The sequence below is a fragment of the Tetrao urogallus genome, assembly GCF_951394365.1.
Source record: "Tetrao urogallus genome assembly, chromosome: 1".
NCBI classification, from domain to species: Eukaryota; Metazoa; Chordata; class Aves; order Galliformes; family Phasianidae; genus Tetrao; species Tetrao urogallus.
In genome coordinates, this window is record NC_136813.1 from 41,876,735 (window position 1) to 41,904,508 (window position 27,774).

The following is a 27,774-nucleotide window of genomic DNA, read 5'->3' on the forward strand; positions in this document are numbered from 1 at the left end:
AGTTGAAATGATTTTTCTCAGTCAGAAAATCTTTAAGGTCTGGTTGAAGTCAAGACCACTTTAAAAGAAATGTCTGAAATTAAAATGCTGGCTTGGAAAATATCACATTCAAAAGTAAGATGAAAGAACATACTGATTTCAATGTCATAATGTCCTTTTCCTAAAATTAACATCTCTGGCTCAGATTGCTTAAGATTACTGATTTTATCTTGTGTATACTAAGAGAAGCAAATGAGGAATGTCTTTTAAGATGTGGTATGTCTCTTCTGCTTTTAGTGATTCCATTATTTTGATAGCAACTTCACAAATTTTTCATTTTCCCTTGAAAGGTCCTCTAGAAGTCAGGGGAGATTTCTAGTTTATAGTGGAATTTATGGTCTTTTTTAGGGGAGCCATCTTCCGAAAGCTCTCAATGTTTACTTGTAAAGACATTACATGAGACAAATCTCCCTTACCTGTTTAGCATGAAGTAGAAAGAACTAAGTGGTCAATTCTATGGAGCATGCCTGTCAGAAGGTTTCATTACAATACAGGCCTTTGCACTGTGCTAGCAAGCTCCCAAGAAATAATGCCAACCTCAAATTGAGACTAATGCACAAACCTCTAATAAGGATATATGTGAGATATATACCCAGAGCTAAAGGGAGCTCCAACTAATAAAATATACCATAAAAGAACAGACATTGGTAGAACAAATATACTCTGCTATGCACTACCCTGTAGAGTCAAGGTTTTGCAAGCAGTACAACTAGTAGAAGTACCTACTTCAAGAAAAGTGGTTATTACATAACTGTCACTGACAGCAGGTTCTGTGTGTTTTGTCTTTCAGCATGAAATTTCTATCAGCGGGATTAAGATTGGTATTTTTAAATTAGGGTAAAGTAATTGATGTTCAGATTTTATATAGTAGACTGAAAAGATATGCAAAAACAAAGGATCGAATTCTGCTTTCATTTCCCTAAAATAGACTTGAGATAATTTCCTGAACTGGTACCTTCGTAATTAGATAGACCACATTCACGCACTAAGTCATATCCAGAAAGGCTTCAAACTGTCATACAAATTATTTGCATATGTGCAAACAACTACTTTCCATTAATTCAACTGAAAAGTCATTCTAACAATTTAGCTATTCTTTAAAAAAAAAAAAAAAAAAATTGAAACATTCTAGACCCCCACCATTTTAGAACTTCCTGTTTAAGATCACATCTGTAATCTAGACTTTAAGTATATATTCTTTGTCTATAAATACACATGCATTTATACATAGATACAGATACATGCAGATACTTGAATACAGTCCATGTTCCAAAATCATGTTTATTGAGTTGGCCTTCCAGACAAATGGAAGTGCCATTAATGCCAAAAACATCTCCTTTCTTAAATTCTGAAAAAAGTGCAATTTCAAATATCTTGTTTCATTAAAAAAAGTCTTGTTAATAGATGGCTTAACAATGAAAAACTTTAGGCTAGAATTAAAAACTCAAGTTGATAGGTTACAGGAATCACCCCAGTTATATCGCACAAGTTCAAAAACAAAAAGAAAAAACACCAACCACAGTGCAAATGTGACAGTTGAGACACAGGAAGGTGTTAAAGTTTCCTACAGTAAACTTTAAGAACTTTAGGAATGAGATAGCTTCAGAAATGAGAGAAGACCCAGAAAAACAACACATTTTTCAGTAAAAAAAATAGAAAAAGCAAAGGAAAACAAAGATGATGCGGACTACCAAACATTTACAATTTTTAAAAAAAGTCAACATACAAATGTGTTTTCTTTCTCCTCAGGTAACAAAATACTAACAAGAAGAAAGGCAGAAGCCATATTTTGCATTTCTTTGAGAAGAGAGATTGAGTGCATGGAAGAGGTAAGGTGGGAGTATCAGCTTTTTCCACCCTCGCCAATAAGGAAGACCAAATACCTTTGTGCTTGTCCCGCTTAGGCTTTAGCTGTGCTGGATGGGGTCTGATTCTGGCTAGAGCCTGTTCTCGATGGTTCATAAAAATAGGACCAGGAAATACAAGGGGGCCTGAGGAGAAACATTTTGCACATGCATAGGAAAGCTCACAAAATGAAAACAGTGTGTTAAACAAAACTCAAATTAAAATCAATAGAAAAAAATTATATAATAAAGTTGTTTATCTAAATTCAGAAGGAAGTGATTATTTCTTGACAATAAGATCAGGATATTATTGAAAGAAACAATGAATATCCCACAGTGACAGCTTAACCTGAATTTGTAAGTATGCAAATGTACTCCAAGTAATGGAAAGGCAGACTCATTTTGATAATAAATACACACTGCTGTCTTTAATAAGTTAGAAGATTAATTATCATGACTTACATTCTAAAATATTACTGTTAAAACTGCTAATTTAGAATAATAACACCATATCAATGCTAAATTTAAAATAAACAGCATAACCATATAAATATTCATCATTATCACGCTTACATTTCAGTTATTATCACAAAGGAAACGGCAATCCAAAAATAAGTGTTATATGAACAAAATAATTCAAATCATACGATTTTTTCTAATCTTTTATCTATTTTGTAATCCATTTAATTTATTCTTCAAAAGTTTCCCATCTATATAAAGGTCTCACCTTCAAGAGAAGATTCACATTTGAAGAAAGCAGTGATGTATTTATTTAATATTTCCTCAAATTTAAAAATCTAGATGTAAGTACTGCTGAAGATGATTCTGTGTGCATCACAGAAAAGCAATTTGTTGCTTCAATTTGTATTTTCTGGTATAATTAAAAGGTTAAATTAATCTGCCATCAGGAATTTCTTTGGAAGCATCTCCTACTTCTTGTAATCTGACAGTCAGTGGAAATGATGAATCATGAGCAACTAATACATCTGCCACTATTCCACAAGACTCCAAACCCAGTCCTTAAAAAGACTTTTAAAACAAACAAAAAAAACCAAAAAAAAAAACAAATCCCAAATCATGCTTTGTGGCACGTTTTGAATGTCTCATGTGGAACTCCAAAAAATTAATGCACTTTTTTCTTCCCCGAGATCACCAATACTCTATTTTCTGAGCTAATCTTTATTGACAAATTAATTTAGGCTAACTTTCCATTAATGCTCATTATCTCATGTTTCCTGCTGTTCACTTTAACCCATCAGATCTATAAGTGTCTTAAAAATCAACTACTGCCTTTCCTCCTAGCTTTAAGTTTCCTACAAGTGCTAGCTAACATAATGGCCAAAAATCTCAATAGTTGTGTATGTTTTTACATACAACATAGATTTTTGTTTAAATTCTACCATGCTTACCTGGAGTCTCTTCATTCTAGTTCAACCACAATAGGTTCACTTGTTAATTAAGAACTAACTTCTGATGACTAAGGATCATCATTTGATTTATCATCATCAAGCAGATTCTTCCTCTAATTGTCTTGCTTTTTTTACTGTTTTTCACAGTCTCCTCTCAGTCAGAGCTTCTGCTTAACAGATGCATAATACTACCCCATATTATCGGTTAACATTTTTTGTAAAGATTACCATCTGCTAGGTCACTTGCTGTGCTTAGCATCTCACTTCCCAGTGCTTAGGTTCACACAAAAATGTTATTTTTCTTCTTTCCAAGTTGGAGGGGAGATGTAGATGTGGAAAAAAGTCAATGAAGGGGAAAAAGAAATGACAGGTGGGTTATGAAAGCTAGGAAAGTTTGGAGGACAAAAGATACATAGCTGAACTTGATGAATAGCAGGAGAAACTAGACTGGAGTTTTAAAATGATGGCAATGGAAGACTGGGAGTTGCTTACTACTCAGTTTCCAATGAAATGAAAAGCTAATGAAATAGAGAATGGATCTAATAGGATAAAAAAAGAAAACATTTGTGAAAAAAATATATATATATATATATATATATATATATATATATATTCAAGAAATGGAAAGAGGGCAGGCTGAAGCATTTATGTCTAAGATCTCTGTGGAAAATCAAACAGACAATGTGATCTCCAGATATTCTAGGTGAAAAATTCCACAATACCAGAAAACACCTGTATAGCTTACAGCCCAGGGGACAAGATGCAGCCCTGAAGGCAATCTTTGGCACTGTGGTGTTAAGAGCAAATACGGCATAAAAAGAGAGAATTATAGCAGGTCAGAAGGAAGTGAAGTATGCTAGGGTGAGTAAAGGAATTATAGGAAATTTGGGAGACAGAAAATATTGGGGATGCATTAAATAATGGCAACTCCAGCATACAGCTACCACACTGCTGCTTACAGTTGCCAAGCCATGATCCCCTAGTCAATATGGCTCTGTAACAGTGTCTGGTCTTCTGACCAAAGCAGAATTTATCTTTGCTTCTGGATATTTCTATATCCTACAATTCCAATCAGTTAGTTGAAGAACTCAAGTTTAAAATAAAGTTAAATGCAGTATTTCTTCATTTCTTAATAATTTGTATCAAACCCATGTAAGAAAATGTTAGATCTGTGACCTGTGAATGAGAATATAATAGGAAACACCTACATATTGATTACATTATGAAGCCTGCATGTTCAGTCATGTACTGTGAAGGACATCCTCCCCTCCTAACTACTATAGGAAACAAACCACAAGAACTATTTACAAAGATCCTATCTGCTCTCTACTTACAAACAAGGTTATCTGTATAAAGAGAGCAAAGTTTAGGTGTTATTAACTACTCTGGTGTAACATTGCAGCCATATATCAGATGCTTCCTTTATTTTGTTAAAAGAACAGTACTGAAAAATTCTTCTAGAAGTCTCTAATGTAGATCTGTAAGAGAAATAATCTATTAGTCAGTTATTTTTAGTAGCTCAGGTTACAAACATAAGAGGAGTCACTAGCAGACCACAGTGCTGCTATTTTAAATCAGTTGCTTTATGATGTAAATGATATTCACTTTCTCCTTTTAGTTTTTATATAAAGTTTTTCTACAGCTGTCAAATCAAACATCCCGAACTAGAAACATCAAGATTAGCTCTTTTTTTTTTTTTTTTTTTTTTCTTTTTTTTTTTTTTTTTTTTTCTCCCCAACCATGTGTTCTACAGGATTCCAGGCCTTTCAAGATGATCTTTGTCTGGCAGTAAATTAAGTTCATACATATGCATATGTGCTTCTGCATTCTAGTCCATCTTAGCACTTAGGCAGAACTTCCACAGAGTTTTCTGTTTGAATTCTGTCTTAAGCATATTTGATTTATTTTAGTATCTCTCCCTACACAACTGCTCTTTGGCTGGCTGTGGTTAAAAAAGACTGAAATCAATGATTTCAAATGGCCATATGATGAAGATCAATGCACTGAATGAAGCAGGTTACCTGAAAACACAATACAAAATTATGTGATCAGAAGTTACATCAGAAAGTACTGCCTTATACATGCAGTAAAAATTAAGGCTGTGCAAGCAATCTCTATTCTGCTATTCCCTAACTCATCAGTGTTTGATTTCACAGTTTATGTTCTTTCAAACACAGCAGCTCTTCTGTGCATAGTTAGTAAATGAGGGTACTTTCCACTGTAAAACTCTATTTTTGGCTGCTTGAATACTTGTAAGAAAAGAAACCAAACAGATAATTAAAAAATATATGGAGACAAATTCTTAATATAGAAAAAAAACAGCTCAACAGTAGGCAAACTTAAAAGGTGATCAAAAAACAAAACAGACTACATGCTTTATGGTTAAAAAAAAAAAAAAAAACTGAACAAAAAAACAAACATGACATCTTAATATTCCTAACAAGGCAGGGATAACTGATTAAGGTGCACGTTTCTTTTACATTTTTTTTCAGATATGGAGCACCTCCCTGCAGAAATAGTCATGTACAATGACACCATGATGCAGACACTAAGGTTAATTTTTGTTTTACTGCCCACTGCTAAGCTTGCTTCTTTTGTTCAAAACACTGGAAGTAACATCAGATTACATTTTTCTTCCTGTGTTCTTAAAGAACTTTTCTACTGATAATTTATAAATAAAACTGATGGGAAAGAAAAATCATTAGAACCTTTTGAAGGGAAAAAGATACACAGACAAGCCAATATGAGTGTACAGGACAATTTGACAAGTGGTAAAGCTTAAAGAGAAGTTGTATTAATAATATTAATTTAGGCACTTTCTCTCTTCTGAACACTTCATCATTTACATATTGTTAAACAAACATGAAAGATGCATTTCTATATATATACACATAAGTTAAACTAAAACACTGGACATGAAACAATGTTCTAATAAAGTCTGAACCAAATCTGAGTTCTAAAACTGTATTTATAAAGTAGAAATATTTATATTTTGTCTTTATTAGTACTCAACATCCCTTTCAGATAGAAGTCACCAACTCAAGTATACTAATGTAATTTTCATATGTAAATTTTGTATTTTCTGGTAATTGAGGACAAACATACACAACTTCCTCTTGAAAGCTTTCTTAAAAACAAAGTCATCAATGACTTTGATATAACTTTAAGTGAAAAGTTTTTAAGAAACTTAGAAACAAATATAACTTCCAGGTCTTGAAAGCATCAGCATAATTAATTAAAATTATGGAAAGAAGCTGCACTAATTTTAAATGAAAAAGACTGCATATTGAACAGAGCTGTCTTATTCATATTTAAGTGCGTGTTTGGCAATGAACAAACAATGCCATTGCTGATGAATGCATTTTAAATAATAGCATTTAAATACTTGATCTACCAAAATAAAACTAATTACTGAAATAACTGAATTATCTACACTTTGGGATAATCTAAAATAGTTCAAATGCAGGCAGCCTCAGTTAATATTGTATCAATACTCAACAGCTTTAACTAAAATTAATGAATATTATTTATTATTATTATTATTCCAAGAAGAAGAAGATTGAAAGAAAATATTTTTTCCTTTCTGCATTGGCATCAAAAGCTAAAACCTTGGTTAATTACACACAAAATTTGCATCTTAACAGTGATCATCTACGGTTTTTCATGTTGCAAAACTTTTGCGTATCTAAATCAATATGTGATAAACATTTAAATGTTCCCAGTGTCTCTCAAGAAAGAGAAGAATGATGTAAGAGTTCTCAGGAACACCACTACTCTCTCCCCCAACTCATGGAAAACTACAGCATCTAGATGAAGAATTAACAGAACTCCAGATTTTTAATCTGGCAATACCTGACTGTATAAATCAGGAATTTATATTTCTCCTAAGTATTTGTGATAAAATGTTCTCAACTTTAGAGCATAAACCATTCTGAAAAGGAGATTAATCTGCACACTTTCAGCCAGACATATCCAGACCAACTCCAGTATCTACAAAGATACAGAATTACAATTCTCTTTCACACAGATAATACAGGTGTATGCAACAGGCTGGCCAGCAATATCACCTTAAGTACAGTCCCTCTACACCCTATCAAACTGACAGTAAAAACACATGGAATATCTGAAACATACTTAGATCCAGAATATCTTTGTTTAAGAGACAGTTTACAAAGTGGACAAGCTGTGCTGGTTCTATTTCCAACCACAGAAATGGAAACACAATGAAATGTTGGTCTCTGTTTTTTTGTTCCAACCTTCCCCCTACAAGTGAAAATTTTATTCCCAGCTCTGTCATCAACATCTTTCTAAGATACTTCAGTATTTTTAGCTGTCCCAAGTATTAATATAGCAGTACGCAGACAGAAGAATAAAAGCATCCCTTACTACTCCTCAAAGCTAAAATCAGTTGCAAACATTCAAATAAAATAAATATTCTGCCCTTCTCTATATCCATAGTTTCTCTCTTCTCCGTTGCTCCTTACTTATGATAAAGCTAGTAATTTCTTGAAGGCAGATGAAATAAAATCAAAAGTTGCCCCACAGAGTTTGGTGGCTTGGACTCTAGAAAACAGGTTCAATCAGAATGCACACTTGATATCTCAGGAATATAAATAAATAAATAAATAAATAAAACAGTAGCAAATTCTGAAAATGCATTATTTTAAAAATTTAAATCAGACATTAGTGACATAATCAAAATGGTATTTGCCAAAACAGCAGAAGCTTATACAAAACAAAATTTCAGCACTGCTGCCTCCTCCTCTCAACACACAAGAATGTCACCAACCACATCAGCACACTTCATTAAAATATCAGCTCTATCAGTCTAAAGTCTCTCAACTTTATTTATTTACCAGATTAAGACTCTGAAATATTTAAAACAAGAGCAGTATCAAAGGCTTGTTAGAACACAGTATGTATAAAATTCCAACAATAATTCCTGATGTAGATAATACAGAAAACAAGCAAATTTTGAAATGCTCCGGTGTTTTGCATCTGTTTTAATTTAGTCAACATACTGGATTGCTTTGGGCTACTTAAGTATAAAAAAATTTCATTTTGCAAAACAAGAAATTTTGCTTACTATTATACTGTAGAAATTCATTGATGAATTATAGTAATTTATAATAAATAATTCATACTATAGATAATGAGCAATGTATGATCTTGCAGGCTTTTAAACTTTCTATATTAAGTCAGTTTAAGCATTTACATTAAAAATAAAAGCTACTATTTAATTGCAAATCAGCAAAAAATTTAAATTGACAATAGTAAAGTAATTTAAAAACACTGGAACAGGTTTCCCAGAGAGGTTGTATAGTCTCCCTCTATGGAAATATTCAAGACCCACCTAAACACCTACCCATGCGACCTATTGTAGGGAGCGTGCTTTAGCAGGGGGGTTGGACTTGGTATCTTGAGGTACCTTCCAACCCCTACAAATCTGTGATTCTACGATTCATATAAAACACTGCTTTTCTCCACTTAGACAAACATATGGATTTTCACAATTTTTCAAAATCAGGCTATATAAAAACAAACTAGTTTTTTAGGTTCTGATTTTTGTTTCGTTAATGCACTCATCTACTTAAGCAAAGTCAGTTAATTCCCATTCTTAGAACATAGGCTAAGTTTCCTTAGACAGTTCAAGGCTCTCATCAAGTCACTTACCCCTTCCTTCTTCCAGTCTGTGTCTCCTATTTACACGCTGCCGCTTTTCTTCTTGCCGTAACTGTAGGTGTTCTTCAATATTAACTCCTGGAACTGGGACAGCTACATTGGTTAAGAAAACAATACACTTTAAAAAGTTTTAAAAATTGTTATGAGAGCAATAAACCTTAACAGAGTTATAGTAAATGGAAACCAAAGCCTACTTACTACTAGTTCTTTATATAGTTCTTGCACAATATTTAGAGAAGGACAGCAAAAATGAGCAAATTTTATCAAGAGTTTTAAGCCCTACTGTTGAATTTCCTGATTTCCACAAATCTGCCACAGTTCCAACTTCACTGAATAGCAATTAGTACTTTCTCTCTATAAATACTGCAGATTAGCATGGATCTCAGTTTTTCCCCAGAAAGCTTCAGAAAGAATTATTAATAAATCATAAATACAAATATATATATAATGTAAACTATATTTTAAAATATAACCAAGTTACATATTAAAAACATTTTAAATACATACTTAAATACTTCACCATCATATGCTACATGCTTAATAAAAAAAACATTCAATTACTTTAATATATGCATACATCTTTACATAAATTCTGACATTTATCCGACCAGGTGTATCCTGCTCCTGATACCAAATACAAAACTGCACCTTGAAGCACTCTTGCTTTTCCCCAAGAAAATATGGCTCAATCAATTCAATGTCCTCCCCTCAAACTATGGCAGGCACAACATAGGGCCAAGGGGTGTCTATCCTGCTAAGAAAGGAGTTAGCAAAGCAGAAGAAAGTACAAAAAACTTAACTCCTTGGCTTAGTTTCAGCTGGGATTGAATTGCTTTCCTTAGAGTGTCTGGTATGATGCTACATTTTTAGGTCCAGGAGAAAAACAATGTTGATAACACAACTGATATTTAAGGTTGCTGTTGTGCAGCGTTGTATAGAGTTAAGGCCATTTGCAGCAAACAGCCCTAGGAGCTGCGAAGGAACAGAATTAGGACAGTTGACCTAAACTGGCTAAAGGTATCTTCCATACCATATGACACCATGCAAAAGGAGTTTTGAAGGGAGTGGGAGTTCATCTCTCTGCCTTCTGCTGTTCAGGGGAACTAGCAGGTCATTGGCCGGGGGGGCAGTGAGCAATTGCTCATGCATTACTTGTTACATACATTTGTGTATATATATATACACACTTACACACACACACACATTTATATAGATAGATATATAGATATATACACAGTCACAACTATTTTCCTTTTCTCTAGCTTAATAAATAGCTGTATCTCAACTCAAGAGTTCTACTTTGCTTTTCTTGATTCTCTCCCCAAACCCCACTGGAAAGGGATTGGAGTGAGCAAACAACTGTGCGGTGCTGAGCCACCAGCTAGGTTAAACCACAACAGTCAATTTGGCGCCCAACATGAGGCTCAAAGGGTTGAGATAACACCAGGTCAAGCCAGAGCATGTTAAATCAGCGTGTTGTGGTAGTTTGATAACTGCTGGTTACAATGTTGATTTTTTTCCTACTTATGGAGCTCTACAAAAGACTTCTCATGGAACTATATTTTGAAGCATCTCACTTTCTGCTTATTTCTCCTGCTGTGTCGTTTGTCATCTCTGGGAGTTGGATTAAGGTTTTTATTTTGCTAGGCTGTGTGGTCTTGGCTTATCTCATGATAAAATTGGCAGCAAAGAAACTAACGCTTCGGGTTTTGGGAGCCATAATGTTGATACTATTAGAAATTACAAAAAAATGCAATTCTCTGATTTCAGAGAATTTCAGAAAAAGGTAAGACTCAAGCTGGTGTTCAACAGGTTGCCCAGAGATACAGTGGAAGCCCCATCCCTGGAGACATTCAAGACCAGTCTTGACTAGGCTCACCTAGTCAAGCCACCCAATGTAGCTGTAGAGATGCCTATTCATGGCAAGAGAGTTGAACCAGATGACCTTTATGGGTCCCTTCCAACTCTAAGGATTCTATGATTCATGTGTCTTTGTGTGCAGGTCTGAAGTGAACTCCATAATCCTGGCAATATATTTTATCCAAACATTTCTGATAGAAGAAAAAAAATTCTCAAGAAACAGTGTCTGCAAAAACACTGAAATAACTTTTCTGTGTCTGCAAAAACATTGAAATACTGTCAGGCTATCAAAAACAGGCAAGTGAAATAGCATCCTAACCACACAGGTCAAAATGGCACACTCATGCCTTCAGTAATACAAAGTTTAAAATGTTTCTTACTTACCAAAACAATCCCACTTTTCCACATTACCAATAAATAAATAAATCTGCTTGATCAGCTATATTTATATATTTTAACACTAACATATTAGAACTATCATGTAAGTCCAGAAGTTCCATAATTTGCTTCCAAGGAAGGAACTGCATTAGTTGAGATACAAAGTTTCATCACAGAACACAGAAAAATGAAAATGCAAAACAAGTCTTAACTGAAAGAACAGACCTATTTTTACATTCGCCTGTTACTCCAACGCAAGTTTCAGAAGACTGTAGCTAGACTGCTTTTATTTAAAGATTTCAAACATAAGTATCAAAAGAAAAAAAGCACAAAAATAATAATAAAAATAAATAAAAATACCTCAACTGGAAATAAAAGTGTAATAAGTGAGAAAATTAAAAGTCATCTTAATAATTTTGTATCACTTACCTAATAAGAGATCTAAAGGTATCATCTCTTTTACAGCATCAAGGATTCCTCTTTGCCTTGCCTCCTGGCCATCCAGTTCTCTAGCACATGCCTTGCAGCAGCCACATACAGCGCAGCCCGACTCACCTGAGCCACAGCCACAGATTCTGCATCAAACAGAGTTGCTCTGTCAATACCTTTTATTTTCATGCATCACTAATGCCTTGGTAATTAAAACATACATGCCCACAGACAGAACAAACCTATAACATAATTCTTCCCATGATTAACAGATAATATAGCTACTTTAAATTCTAGATGCTGTTGCATTGTGCCTGGAAGCGTACATTGACAATACACATCCAAACTGACTTCTCAGCATTAACTTTTTTTCAATTAATTAAATGCACACTATGGAAAAATACATACAAGAAAATGGCAAACACATGCAGTGCAAAGCAGTGGCTCTTGATGCAGCTCAACTCTTTAGTAACAGATAAAAGCAAACAGAAAAGATAAAAACTTCTACTGTAGGACAAAAAGGTCATCCCAAAGCCCTGTCAACAGAATAGAATGTGTTGAGTTGGAAGGGACCTATAACGATCATCAAGTCCAATGCCTGATCACTCCAGGGCTAACCAGAAGAGCTTATTAAGAGTGTTGCCTAAATGCCTCTTGAACACTAACAGGTGTGAAGCATCAACCACTTTGCTAGGAAGCCTGTTTCACTGTTTGACCACTCACACAGTAAAGAACTTTCTCTAATGTTCAGCCTCAATGCCCTCTGGTGCAGCTTTGATCTCTCACATTCTATCATTGGTTACCATGGAGAAGAGCTTGGCTCTCTGCTCGGGGAGTTGTAGAGAGTAGTGAGATCGCCTCTTGGCCTCATCTTCTCCAAAATGGACAATCCAAGTATTCTCAGCCTCTCCCCACATGACACGCTGTCCAGACCTTTTATGAGTTTGTTGCTCTCCTCTTGACACACTCAAATATCTTAACATCCTTTTTATACTATGTCCAAATCTGTACACAATATTCAAACTTTGGCCACAATAATGCTAAGTACAACAGGAGAAGTATCTCTTCTGACCACCTGGATACAAGGTTTGCCTTCTTGGATGCCCAGACACACAGTTAGCTCATACTGGGCCTGCAGTCAGTACCCCAAGGACTTTCTGCAAGACTACTCTCTAACCACTCTTCTCCCAGTCTGCATCTGTGTCTGGCATTATCCTGTCCCAGGTGCAGTATCCAGAAATTACCTTTGTTGAATTTCATATCATTGTTGATTTTCCAATGCTCCACTCTATGTAGGTCTTTCTAACTCCTCCAGAGTTACAGAGTTAATCAACAGAACTTTCCAGTTTTGTATCATCAGCAAACATGCTAGGGATGCAACCAAACTCCTGCATCCAAAATCACTGATAGAAATGTTGAACAGAACTGGCCAAAGAACTGAGCCCTGTGAAACACTGCTGGTGACTGGCTGTCAACCAGATGCAACTTCATTCACTAAAAACCTCTGAGCTCTGGAATTCAGCCTGTTCACCACTAAGTGTAACATGAACCTATTAAACTCCAACTATCCAAAAAGATGCTACAAGGGACTGTTATCAAAATCTAGAAAGGTTCAATTGAAGGTACCCTTCAATCACTAAGCCACTGACGTTATCATAGAAGATCAAATTACTAAGACAGGACTTTCCCTTCATGAATTCACACTGACTGTGCCTGATAATAGCTCTGTTCTATAAATGCCGTTGAAGAGACATGTCTGTCACAAGTCAGACAATGTTACTGCCCATATTCAACACCTTTTAGTACAACAAAATATATCCTGCAGAATGCAAAAAATGCATTTAGAATTAAATAACATGTAATCACTACAAGCTATTTACAAATTAAGTTTTGTAAATTTGTATTTGTGCTTTCTGATTTTGAACGCACATACCCATCTTCAGATATAACATTATCTTAGATTTAAATTTAAGAATACATCGGATTAGTTTGAATTCAATACGTTTTGCCTGTTCAACCATCTATAGCAAGTATATTTCCATATATTTGCTTACCCTCCAGGAACTCTGTCAGGACGACCACTACTAACACAGCTAGCTCCATAGCCTGTGCAGTCTCCACAAACAGTGCACACCATGCACTGCTCCAGCTTCCATTTATGCATGCCTGGTGGGCACATCATGGATTTCTCATCTTTTTCATCCAGTTCCTCTTCTAGATCTTCATCCATTGCTGTTGCCATGTTCTCAACTCCGAAGCCTAACGAAGACAGTGAAACAAGAAAGAACTGTTTTCTGAGCTTACTAGTAGCTAATGAAGAAAATTTGAAGAAAACACACAAATCAGATTTTAAAAGGAATGATTAGCAATGCCTGATTCAAATTCTTATTTGGCACAACTAAGTTTCTGAAATCTATCCAAATTTGAGCTGGAGCTGATATCTAGGCTTCACAACTAAAAGGGAAATGAAATATTTTTATTCTGTGTACAAGTAACAGATTGTTTACTTGTAATTTATAAAATATTCCAATTCTGCAAAGGTGAAGGACAAATTTTTCATATCTGCATTTTGGAGTAAGAGATATATTCAGATGTATGCAGAAAGATGTAGACTTGAATCTATGCACTGTTTATGCAAACAAAGCAGACACTAGATGAAATGAGAACGATGGTTGAACTTTTTTTGGTTACTAGGACAAACGCACATGGTAAGACAAAGAGTCGTAAGGTCTTGTTTTATTAATTTGTTTTACAGAAAAGCTTTTTCACCAGTACAACTGAAGTAATTATTTTACACAGCTAAGTTTACTAATACATGCAAAATGCCAAATGCCCAAGAGATGAAGTAAAAACATTCATGCATGCTTTTTTGTTGTTGTTGGGTTTTTTTGTGTGTTTTTGGTTTTTTTTGAAAGCATACTGTATTAAACTAAAGATTCAGAACTATATTAGATAAAATACGTTTTTGCTTGTAATATTTTTCAGCGCATAAAACAAAAGGAAAATCCTAGGTTCCTTACCTTTTCCTCCCTGGCTCATGGAGCCTGTGTCTCGTCCACACTGTCCCTTATTATTTACACCAAATGTCCAAACTTCTCCATTCTTCATTAGCACACAGGTGTGAGCTTTCCCCATGGCTACTTGAGTCACAAAATGGCCTTTCAAATCTGTTACTAAACCTATATGACATAGATAGTTGAGTAGTAGATTGCACTTTCTACCTGAGATGAAAACTTCCATAATATAATTGCTAACACTGACAATTTTTAAATTAATGGTAAGGTAGAAGAATAACTGACAGAGAAAACAAGTGCTAGGGTAAGAAGTGAAAAGAGAATTAGCCCTAGATTGCATGTCCTGCAAAAAGAAAAAAAGTCAAAAACAACTCATGAAAACAATTCCGAAAGAGTTATAACAATCACACTGGACTTTATTTCTTTAGAAAATTATTTAAATTTATATGTGCTGGATCACAAGCAAATTTCTCTGCAGAGTTGTGAGTAAAGAAACTTGTAAGGCCTGGTTTCCTGCATGCTTTGTTCATAGTATGTCTCATTTCTGACATTCCTATGTGGCTGTCTAACATGCAACTAATATACATATACAACTGATACTTTAAGTATACAACTAATGTATTTTTTTTCGCTTTGTGCAAGCATTCTCCAGTGCTCCATATTTTTATGTAACTTAAGAAAACTGTCTTGTCTTTCTATCCTTCTGTCATATCTGGTTGAAATTCAGAAAAGTATTAGGAGAGTAAGAAATACAAACATAATTTCCACAGGCTGAAGCCTTTCAGACTAATTTAAATTACTCTATTTCAGAAATCACTTAAAACAAATATTAGCTTACTTGTACTATCAGAGTAAATGGCATCTTTTCCAAACATGTAGAGTTCTCCATCTTTTGAAATTACAGAACTGCTTCCATTATTGCAAGCTGTAGATATCACAATCTTTCCTTCCATTTTGATGATTTTTTTAGGCTTATACGGTTTTGACTGTCGTCTGCTTTTTGCTTTAAATAAATAAATCACGTTATTCCACGTTATTCTACATTCCACATTAAAAAAAAGTCTGAGGACACAGTAGCATTTGCTTTATAACTATTAACTAAAAAAAAAAAAAAAAAAGGCGTTGATTGCTTGCACTCTATCTTTAAAACACAGCTAAAGAACATAATAAACAACTAACAGCTATTACTGACCATCAATCTGCATCCAAATCAGACAACTGTAACCTTTAAATGCCGAGTTACCAACTATCTACAGAAAATAGGCACATAGACTGCAGACAGAAACACAATCACCTTGCCCAGCTTTAAAAGAAATTAGAAAAAATTATAGTTTGTGCACATCATTTTAATCCAACTTAGAGGGTGAAAGAGAATCAGATTAGTACAAACAGAGTTGAACTTTTAAAAGAATTGAGAGACCTTGATCAAGATCCTGATCTTATGCTCTAGTATGCAGATCTAATGCTAAGACCCATTTCAACTTCCTTAACGTAAAGAAAAACAGCATCAGCAATTTACTCCAAAGTACTTAACTACTGTTTCATCTGAAACGGAATATTAATTTAATATATAAGAAAAAGATATAATTAAATTATATTAAAGATAAGTTCCAAATAACTGCTCGAAGAAATCTTGAAATTTCTGCTTGTACATTTTTTTTTTCTAAAATCTTCTTGCCTAAGATGATTAGATCTCTTAAATTTACTCTTACTTTATTGAAGTAGTATGATTTTGTCCCGCACTTTTTTCAGCAGGTCTGCATTTAAGACTCCTCAAGTTTACCACGGATTATAGTAAGTTTGATATCCATAGACTTTCTTACAAGAGCAATACAATTAACATCCTGTACTCCGAGCACATTAATGGGATAAATTTCAAACTCAACAACGTTTAAGGTAATTGGAAAGCATTATTGAAACACAATATCCAATTTTTGCTTGAAAGTGTAAAAGGACTCCTCAGTGCAGGAGAGATATAAGCCTCTTAGAGCACACAAAAATGATCCAAGGGATTGAACACCTCTCCTACGAGCACAGGCTGAGAGAGCTGGGGTTGTTCAGCCTGGAGAAGGGAAGGCTCAAAGTGACCTGATAGCAGCCTTTCAGTATATAAAAGGGAGCTACAGGAAACAATGGTCTGTTGTCACAGAATGAGAGGAAATTGTTTAAAGCTTAAAGATGATAGATTTACGTTAGATATAAGCAAAAAGGTTTCTTTGCAATAATGGTGGTAAGGTATTGGAACAGGTTGCCCAGAGATATGGTGGAAGCTCCATCCTAGAAGACATTCAAGGTCAGGCTGGATAGGACGTTGAGCAACCTGATCTAGTGCTGGATGCCCCTGTTCACTGCAGAGGAATCACAGAATCACAGAATCACCAAGGTTGGTAAAGACCTTCCAAGATCATCCAGTCCAACCATACACCTATCACCAATACACCAATAGTACTAACTAAATCATGTTCCTCAACACAACATCCAAACGTTCCTTGAACACCTGCAGGGTGACTCCACCCCCTCCTCAGGCAGCCCATTCCAGTGCCCGAGCGCTCTTTCAGAGAACTAGTATTTCCAAATGTCCAGCTTAAATCTACCCTGGCACAGCTTAAAGCCATTTCCCTCTGGTTCTATCACCAGTTACACTAGAAAAGAGGCCGACCCCCAGCTCACTACAACCTCCCTTCAGGTAGTTATAGAGAGCAGTAAGGTCTCCCTAAGCCTCTCTTCTCCAGACTGAACAATCCCAGCTCCTTCAGCCTCTCCTCATAAGCCCTGTGTTCCAGACCCCTCACGATCTTTGTTGCCCTTCTTTGAACACGCTCCAGGGCCTCAATGCATTTCTTGCAGTGATGGGCCCAAAACTGGACACAGTACTCAAGGTGCGGCCTCACCAGTGCTGAGTACAGGGGGAAAAATCACTTCCCTGTTCCTGTTGGCAACATCGTTCCTGATCCAAGCCAAGATGCCATTGGCCTTCTTGGTCACCTGGGCACACTGCTGGCTCATGTTCAGCTGAGCATCAATCAATACCCCCAGGTCCATTTCCTCTATGCAGTCCTCCAGCCACTCCGCCCCAAGCCTGTAGCACTGTGTGGGGTTTGTTGTGGCCAAAGTGCAGGACCCGGCATTTGGCTTTGTTGAAACTCATCCCATTGGCTTCAGCCCAGCTCTCCAGCCTGTCCAGATCCCTCTGTAGGGCCTCGCTACCCCCAGGCAGATCGACACTTCCAGCCAACTTGGTGTCATCCACAAATTTACTGAGGGTGCCCGCATCCAGGTCACCAATAAAGATATTAAAGAGGACAGGCCTCAGCACCGACCCCTGGGGAACACCACTCGTGACAGGTCACCAGCTGGATTTAGCTCCATTCACTACCACTCTCTGGGCCCAGCCTTCCAGCCAGTTCCTTATCCAATCAAGAGTCTATCTGTCCAAGCCATGGGCTGCCAGCTTCTGCAGGAGAATATTGTAGGAGACAGTGTCAAAAGCCTTGCTGAAGTCTAGGTAGACTATACCAACAGCCTTTCCCTCGTCTACCAGATGGGTCACTAGATCATAGAAGGAGATCAGGTTGGTCAAGCAGGACCTGCCCTTCATGAACCCATGCTGGCTAGGCCTGACCCCCTGGTTGTTCCACACATGCTGTGTGATCTCCCTCAAGACAATCCACTCCATAACCTTCCCTAAGCCTATAACCTAAGGATAGCTCCTTATTCATCCATGGTGGTCTTCTTTCCCGCCAACTCATTTTGTAGTTCAGGGGGACAGCCAGCTCCTGCGGCTTTAAGACTTCCTTCTTGAAGAATGACCAGCCATCTTGGACCTCTTTACTCTCTAAGAGTGAAACCCAGGGGATTCCCCCTACTAGCCTTCTCAATAATTCAAAGTCTACCCTCCAGAAGTCCAAGGTAGCAGTTTTGCTGTTCCCTTTCCTGGCTCCACCAAGAATCGAGAACTCAATCATTTCATGGTCACTCTGTCCAAGACAGCCTCCGACCTCCACATCTCCCACCAGACCTTCTCTGTTTGCAAACAGCAGGTATAGCAGGGCAGCTCCTCTCGTTGGCTCTCACCAGCCGCATCAGAAAGTTATCCTCCATACACTTCAGAGACCTCCTAGACTGCTTCTTCTGTGCTGTGTTGTACTAGTTGACTAGTTGGACTAGATTAAGGGACTCTTCCAACTCAAATGGTTCTATGATTCACAAAATCAGCTTTTGTGCTCACACCTTTGATCTTTTTAATATGTCATAATTATGCTGATAGGGACACTTTTTTGAACGGTATATTAACCATTTATCTATTACATAAGATAACTCCCACCAACAGCATGCTTCCATGTTCTTGGAAAGTATCAACAACATCCCTATAAAATGAAAAAGAAAAGTTTATCATCTACTAATCAAGAAAACATTGCACATACTTGATTCGCCATCCTCTCCTTTACTAGCAGAACCTGTGAAGAATATACTTCCATCATCCGCAACAAGTAAGGCATGTGAACCATCGTGTCCAACAGAGAACTGAGTAATCTTTGGAGATTTTGTGATGGGTAGTTCAACCCATTTTCCTGCTGAAGGACCACCTTGTTTGATTCCAAGGCTCTGATATTTACCAGTATAATAAATCTAGGAAAAAAATGGTATATCATTTTCAGTTATGCCACAATACTTCACTGTACATCATTTTTAGAGCTGCACTGTTTTAAAAGACTGACATTTCAAAATGTACAGAACTTATCCTGATATTCTAGACCTATGAAATTTTATTTAATGGAGGAAGCATTTTTATCAGATTTTACTTCCTTTGAAGTGTGCTATCTACTGTACTGTAGTTATTTTTCGTGTTCGTTTGATTTGATCATTTAGGTACAGAAAAAGAAAATGCTTAATATGTCTTTTTAAAACTTATTTTCAACAAAGTGAGTACATGAGCAGTAATATAACACACTATTTCACTTGAACAAATATAAAACCAGTGATACGAACAAAAAAAAGCTTCCCCTAGAATTATGCCACAACTGGAATGAGTGTGTTAGCCTATGAGAACACTTACAGGCATCTTTTATTAGGTCTTATTGTTAGGTCATGCTTAAACAGCCAAATTAAATAGATGAAAACCAGGAAATACATTTTCAGTACCTTTCCACTAGCAGTTTTCATAAGTGCAAACTCTCTTCCAGCACCAAGGACAGCTGATTCCTCATCAAACCCTGTACCTGTGCAAGAAGGAACTATTAGTTTTACCAGGCAGTTTCACAGACTAGTCTATGAACCTAAATCCAACAGGAAGCATTTGTCAAAACAAAGGTTCTAAACAAAGTCACGAAGAGAAACAAACTTTTGCCACCACAACAAGGCTTACTGGCCTAGATGTAATGGACTGTCCAAAGAGGAAAAACCACTAACATAAGAGCAACTGCACGTGGTCAGACAAAAGGTCCCTATGGCCAAATATTCTTTTGACAGCTGAATTAGCAAAAGAGGTAAGCAAATGTCAAGTAATTTCTCCGAACTACCTTCTTAGACACCAGGAGCACTGCATCTCAAAAATTCTGATAGTGATTTGGTTTCCAGATATATTAGTATCTTTGCATTTGTTCCAATGAATCCAGACTGCAGTCCTTGTAACTTCTGTAAACTTTGACCCAGAGCAAGGAGTTCTGTAGCTTAACTACATGTTATATGAGCCCTATGATTGAGTCTAAGCTTAAAATAGTGTTATACTTATTATAAACTAAAGGGAAATAATGGAGAATTGCAGATAGCACTGCAGACAAAAAGACTGTGGTTCAAAATGAGTGTTTAAGCTGCTTCAAAAATTTATGCTTTTCCTCATAATGGAGTTATAACGGAGTTATATTTTCCTTCACATAATGAAGACAAACAAAGGGAACAGGCAGGGTTTCAGTCTTCTTATTTTAATTATTAGCTCATAATTAACGTTCAAAGAAAAGAACTTACTGATAATGTGCAAGTCTTTCTCAAGATCAAACAGTGAGATGCCACAGGCATGTAAGCATTTTCTTGCAAGTTTAAGCTGCAGTTCTTGTTGCAGCACTGGCTCAGTACTTGTTGCAAATATTCGCACTACAAAGCCATCCTGCAATAAATAAAATATCCACTTTACACTGAATAATAATTACGGTGATTTACTTTTCAGAGCCTAACACCATCAGTATAAAACTATATCAGATTTAATTATCAGAAGATACACAGATAAAGTAATATCAAGTATAGAGGGAAAAAAGAAGGAAAGGCAAACAGCATGAGCTGAAGAGAAGTATCTGACACGATAAAATATTTGAATTTATTATGAAAATAGTGATTTGTTACAGAAATAATTAGCTCTGAACCTTATCACAGAAATTTTGCTTTTACAACTATGCACGTATATATTCACACATTTTTTAAGCCCTCAGCTTCTCCTGATTTACAACTCAAATTTATAATTGCAGTTTTAAGGGAGACTACTTACTTTTTCAAATAGTATCTAAAATAAGTTTTAGATAAAGTGAGTTTTTTGTAAAACAACAACAACAGAAAACAAGTACAAAAGAAATAGTTAAACTGGTCATGTTAAAAACAAGCTGTTTTAACAGGAAAACTGGCTAGAATGCCCCAATAGAATAGGTTTGTTGTTGTTTTTTTTTTCCAAAAACAGCAATTAAGTTGTTCTTAAAACTTATTTTCCATCTCAAATCAAAACTGTGCAAATATAAAAGACATAAATGGCAGTTTCTCGTGACTTCTAGCTACACAGATTTATTCCTTAGTTGAGTTAGCCAAGAAAAAGTCAAATATTAAACAAAAAGGAAATTGTGTACATTTTATAAAATAAAGGAATAATGTGAGAAGTAAAAATCATTTGCCCATTGTATGTAACACTTACATCTCTAGATGCTGCTATTTGATTAACATATTCTCCATCAGTGAAGAGAATATTCTGCCCTTCAGTATGACAATCTGTGAAAGATGAAGTACATTGCATTAATTAGTATTAACTTACAGACGCTGTTCTCTCCTTCTAATTCACTCTCACTGTAACTTGACTACAAGAATTTTAGTTTGTACAGAGAGAAATCATACTGCTCAGACAAGGTTTTATTTTATACAAAATCTCCACTCTCTAACACGTATATTAAATATGTTACTCTTTTGTCTCTTTACAAGTTACTGAAGTTCTTTCCATTGTGTGAAATGTGAGGGTGTCCCTAATATTTAACTTCAGAAGATCTTAATTTTACATTTAAGGAATAATCTAAATTTTTATAACAGAGCTACATTTCCATCTTGCTGAGCGTTAGTCTTTCATTAGTCATTCCCATGCCCCAAAGACTTTTTTTTTAAGTATGGATCATTATCTTTAAGAAAAGTTTACTCAGACCAACATATGGAACTTACTGAAAGAAAAGAAACAGAGAGAATCAAGCTTCTCACCATTAATCTCATTTTTCTATTGTTTGTAGCTTTTGCCAAACTCTTAGCAGAAAATCTAGTGCTTTTTGAAAAACTGTAACATGTATACTTTCATATATTTATTGAAAACAGTTCAGCCACTTTCAAGGAAAAAAAAGGTAAGGAAAGAATTCTGTCCATACTAAAAGGTAAGAAAACAAAAAGTTCACTTTCCCTACAGGTTTAAAAGTATATCCTCATACCATCTCTTCTTCTCATCCTGTTCTGCTGATGGAGCTACTAACAAGGATAGTGTGACTGCAGGACTTGTAAGGTGTTTCCTACACTGATTACACACAGGAAAGAGGCCTCTTCCAAAAACACCTTTTAACAGCTATTTTATACCACCATTGAGGGATATTGGCTCTTTAGAAGGGATAGGAGAGGTAGGAAGGCTGGGGGAGTTGCCCTCTATGTCAAAGAGTGGATAGACTGTGAGGAGCTCCCTCTGAGAAACAGTCATGAACAGGTTGAGAGCCTGTGGGTTAAAATTAGGGATGAGTCTAACAAAGGCCAGCTGGTGATAGGAGTATACTACAGGCCACCTGATCAAGGGGAGACTGTTGATGAGCATTTCTTGCTTCAGATGGGGGAAGCATTGTGCTCACGGGCTCTCATCCTGATGGAAGACTTCAACCATCCAGATATCTGTTGAAAAGACCACACGGCAAGCTGCAAGAGGTCCAGGAGGCTCCTGGAATCCATTGATGATAACTTTCTGGTCCAGGTATTGAACAGACCAACCAGAAGTGAAGCATTGCTGGACCTGCTGCTCACCAATGTGAAGAAGATCATCAAAGTCACTAAGGTTGGAGACAGCCTGGGCTGCAGTGGCAATGCCCTGGTCGAATTCATGATCTCGAGGGATGTGGGCTTGGCAAAGAGTGGTGTCAGGACCCTGAACTTTGGAAGAGTGAACATAAAGCTGTTCAATGGACTGTTGGCCAAGATCCCCTGGGATGCTGTCTTTAAAAACAAAGAAGAGTGCATAAGAGCCATGGAAACAAGAGCGTGTCACCTGGGAAGAATACAGGGAAGCCATCCGGACTTGCAGATGTGGAATCAGGAAAGCCAAGGTGCAGGCAGAACTGAACTTGGCGGGGAATGTGAAAAATAATAGAAAGACATTCTACAGGTACACTGGCCAGAAGAAACAGGTCAAAGCAAGTATACCTCCTTTGGTAAATGTAAAAGGAGAACTGGCTTCAACGGATGAAGAGAAGTCTGAGGCACTGAATGAATTCTTTGCCTCGGTCTTCACTGGTGGCCAGGATTCCAGTACTTCTCACGTCCCTGAGCCCTGCATCCCTAAATCTCTAGTTGAGGACTGGGGTGGTTAAATCCTCCCCCACTGTGAGGGCAGAGCAGGTCCGAGACCGCCTCATGAGGCTGAATGTGTATGAGTCTATAGGGCCAGATGGCATACATCCCAGGGTTCTGAAGGAGCTGGCTGAGGTGGTTGCTGTGCCACTCTCCATCATATTTGAAAAGTCGTGGCTGTCACATCCCAGATGATTGAACAAAGGGTCACGTCACTCCCATTTACAAGAAAGGGAGCAAGGAGGACCCCAGGAACTACAGGCCAATGAGTCTCACCTCTGTGCCTGGGAAGAACATGGAACAGATCCTCCTGGATGACATGCTTGATTACATGAGGAATGAGCATGTGATCCGAGACAGCCAGCACGGCTTCACCAGGGGAAGGTCATGCTTAACCAATCTGATGGCCTTCTATGATGGAGTGACGGCATTGGTGGACAAGGGGAAAGTGACTGATTTCATTTAGCTGGACTTGACAAGGCCTTTGACATGGTCCCCCACCGCATCCTTATCTCCAAATTGGAAGGATGTTGATTTCATGGGTGGAACACTCAATGGATAAGAAATTGGTTGAAAGGCTGCAGACAGAGGGTGGTCATCAATGGCTCTATGTCCAGGTGGAGGCTGGTAACAAGCGGCATCCCCCAGGGGTCTGTCTTGGGACTGGTGCTCTTTAACATCTTTATCTGTGTTCTAGGCTGCATTAAAAAATGGGTGGCCAGTAGGGGGAGGGAGGTGACTGTCCCCCTCTGCTCGGCTTCTGTGAGGCCCCATCTAGAGTACTGTGTCCACGCTTGGGGCCCCCAGTACATGAAGGACATGGAGCTTTTGGTGCGGCTCCAGGGGAGGGCCACTAAGATAATCAGAGGGATGGAGCACTTCTTCTATGAGGAAAGGTTGAGGGAACTGGGCTTGTTTAGCCTGAAGAAGAGAAGGCTTTGGGGAGACCCCATTGTGGTCTTCCAATACTTGAAAGGAGCATATAAACAGGAGGGGGAGAGGCTGTTTACAAGGGTGGATAGTGATAGGACAAGAGGGAATTGTTTTGAAGTGATACAGGGTAGCTTTAGGTTAAATATTAGGAGGAAATTTTTCACATACAGGGTGGTGATGCATTGGAACAGGTTGCCCAAGGAGGTTGTGGATGCCCCATCCCTGGAGGCATTCAAGGCCAGGCTGGATGTGGCTCTGGGCCTGGTGTAGTGGTTGGTGACCTTGCACATTGCAGGGGAGTTGAAACTAGATGATCATTGTGGCCCTTTTCAATCCAGGCCATTCTATGACTCTTAGCTCCACGATTTTGCTGTGCAATTTTAACAATGATGTTAGCAGGGTAAATGCCCTCTAGTTCTATCTGGTGTGATTTTTCAAAGCTATAAAACATGCTACAAGTGATTAATATGGTTTGAGTGACATAGTAATAAATATTTATAGTTATGCATATACTCAGGTTTCCTCAGAACAGATTACATACTTCACACACCTCTGTTACTTTCCTACTGGGTGCAAACAGAAATAACCAGAAGTGGAGCCCTTTACATTTGCTCTAGCCAGAAGAAGGCCATATCTGTTCATAAGTGTGAGGTAACTGTGCATAAGTGCAGAAGCAGGAAAATAAAGTTCAATGGCTGAAGTACAAAGGCTAGCATTCACTTCAACACTAACACAAACCACACAAAATACAATTGTGTAAAAATTTTTGAGGTATTTTTGAATGGGTGTTCCCACAGTTTTAAGATTTATTTTGCACTGAAAGATTAATATATTTTGTTTCATTTGTGTCTTTCTGAAGCATAAACACGCTTTCTTATTGAATGACACTAGTTTACACCATGATTTGCAAAAGGAAGCTGACAGCTTTGAGGTGTAGACTTTACAGGTGTTGAAGAGTTCAACCTTGCACATAGCACAGGGGTTGAACCTAGATGATCATCATGATCCTTTTCAACCCAGCCTATTCTTTGAAACTAACTACACATTATTTAAAGATACAATATTCTTCCTGTAGCATTTGGAGTAGATGCAAGATTGTTAAATGAAATACTAAAACTGGTCTAATGCAGAAAATCAAAGGCATAAAAAAGCAGTTTCTCTCCATTCTCAAAATCTATCTTGATTTCTCTTCTGCTTACCTGAAAATACAATACATGAAAACAGTAAAGTATAACCATCTTCTCATATCTAGAGGTTCTTACCTGGCAAAGCAACTGCACCATCCTGCTCCAAAGTTTCAGGATTTATTCTTATGGCTGTCATACTGTGATTGTTCACATCTCTATATAATAAATAGCCCTAGTAAAAGTAAGAATACATATTGCTATGAAAATATGCTCAAGTACATCAAAAAGTATTGTAAAAAAAAAAAAGTTTTGTTTTGATATTAAACTTTTTTTCACTAGAAAAATTGTAGGATAAAAACTAGAAATTTGGCACTCTCCACACTTTCTGCAAACTTCAATCAGCATGCTGATAACTCATACACAGCTTCTGTAAGTGTATTAAAAGACTAGAGAAATTTTCAAAAACATTAATTAAGTACCTTGACTCCCACTAGAGAGAGCTTTTCAAACTCTTCATGAAAGAAATTCTTTAAAGTACGTGATGATTTTGGTGACAGCAGCCACAATAGAGAATTCTACAGTGAGTTATTATATTGTTTACCTCCCAGCTCCCAACCAAACCTAGTGGAAGGGATGTATTCAGGACTAATGATCTCCTATTCTATTTTTTCCACAGGTAGAATATCTTCATCTCTTCAAAATTATCTGTCTAGTCAGCAGTCCACATCAATGTTTGTTATATCAAATTATCTTCTCTATGTTCATATGTGGATTTTTTAGTTTTCTTTCTTGTTTGCTTTTGTCTTTAAGTTTCTCATGTCACCAGCTCATCTGGCTTCTTCTAAAAGAAGATTTAACTATCTGAAGCTTACATTTCTGTTTTTTAACTTATAACTTTGAATGAGCATATTAACACAGTCAAATATATTGTGGATGTAGTCTACTTAGACGTTAATAAAGCCTTTGATGCTGTTTCCCAAATCATTCTCCTGGAAAAAATTGTCAGCTTATCATGGTGTAGACAGGTATATGCTTCACAGGTAAAAAAACGAGCTGGATGGCCAGGCCCAGAGACTATGGGTGAATGGAGTTAAATCCCACTGGTGACCAGCTCCAGGGGTTCAGACTGTCCTGTTTAATATCTTGTTTAATATCTTGTTGAACTGAACTCTAGAAGACTGCATGCACCCTCAGTAAGTTTGCAGATGACAACAAGTGGGAGGAAGTGTTAACGTTTCAAGTATTCACCCACCTGAGCATAACCTAACCAAGACTTTTTTTCCTTTCTGTTTTTGATGCGAGATGTAGAATTGTATATATGGCCCTGGAAAGCAGAAAATTCAAATTGTTAAGCAAATCTCAGAATAACAATTATATAAATAATCATTTATAAACTGAGCAACATATTGAGAAAAGTAAACTATAACAAAATACTGTAAAACTCACAGAAATCATCAGGAAAAAAAAAACAGACATTGTAGAACTGTAAACTACAAAAGATCCTCAGTGGAATTGGGTCATCTTAAAAACCTGTATTTTAGCTATCATACACCATACAAGAAATAACATTACCCTCACTGTCCCGCTATATCCAGAGCCAATCTTGTAAAGTCCATCTTTACATAAGAGATAGAGAAAGAAACCGTCACTCTGAAGTAGGCACTGGTCATCTTCATCCACAGATATTTCTTTCAATGGCCATTTGTGCATCAAGGCTGCCTTCTTTATCCCATTACTGAACCAGTCCTGGATTTGTATTTTGCCAACCAAAACTGCCTGTACACTCCGCTGAAGAGAATTTAAAATTGTTGGCACCTAAAAACAGTAAAAGAAATAGTGAAAAACCATGCCTATTTTTAAACATACTATTTTCAGTTCTATCTCCAACTCAAGAGGCAGAAAGAAATATCTACTTTTTACCTAAAATAAAATAAAATAAAATAAAATAAAAACTGAATTTGCACATTAGATATCAGAATTCAGATACATAAAATTTCCAGATATGAAGAAGTTGTATTACACAACCTGAATAGTTTGACATGCGTGGCTGCCATTATTGGTGAGGATAGCGGAGATCGCTTGCAATGTTCTTCCTGTCTCTCCCCATGCAGCTACCAAACTGAAGAGGCAAGCGCAGGAAAGTGCTGTTAAGGACTGTCCTGTACTGTCACTCATTCCTGTACAACGGACAGTTATCTCCAGAAGAAGCTGAAACAGGGATTCTGCAAAAAAAGAACAGCAATTCAACAGACACATCACAAAACCATAATAAGCAATTTGC

At 36.8% G+C, this 27,774-nt stretch overlaps 1 protein-coding gene across 1 annotated transcript in view; it reads right to left on the reverse strand.

Moving 5' to 3' along the window:
- Window positions 1–27,774, reverse strand: part of MYCBP2 (MYC binding protein 2) — a gene marked incomplete at both ends in the record, with an annotated part of 201,920 nt that overhangs the window by 126,515 nt on the left and 47,631 nt on the right. Inside the window, 14 exons of the mRNA XM_079534526.1 lie at window positions 1,923–2,030; window positions 8,966–9,067; window positions 11,642–11,787; window positions 13,696–13,900; window positions 14,662–14,820; window positions 15,494–15,658; window positions 19,080–19,284; window positions 19,798–19,874; window positions 20,620–20,758; window positions 21,548–21,621; window positions 25,629–25,725; window positions 26,746–26,817; window positions 27,066–27,308; window positions 27,519–27,715. Coding sequence (XP_079390652.1) covers window positions 1,923–2,030; window positions 8,966–9,067; window positions 11,642–11,787; window positions 13,696–13,900; window positions 14,662–14,820; window positions 15,494–15,658; window positions 19,080–19,284; window positions 19,798–19,874; window positions 20,620–20,758; window positions 21,548–21,621; window positions 25,629–25,725; window positions 26,746–26,817; window positions 27,066–27,308; window positions 27,519–27,715 — 1,989 coding nt within the window. The remainder of the gene's footprint in view (window positions 1–1,922; window positions 2,031–8,965; window positions 9,068–11,641; window positions 11,788–13,695; window positions 13,901–14,661; window positions 14,821–15,493; window positions 15,659–19,079; window positions 19,285–19,797; window positions 19,875–20,619; window positions 20,759–21,547; window positions 21,622–25,628; window positions 25,726–26,745; window positions 26,818–27,065; window positions 27,309–27,518; window positions 27,716–27,774) is intronic.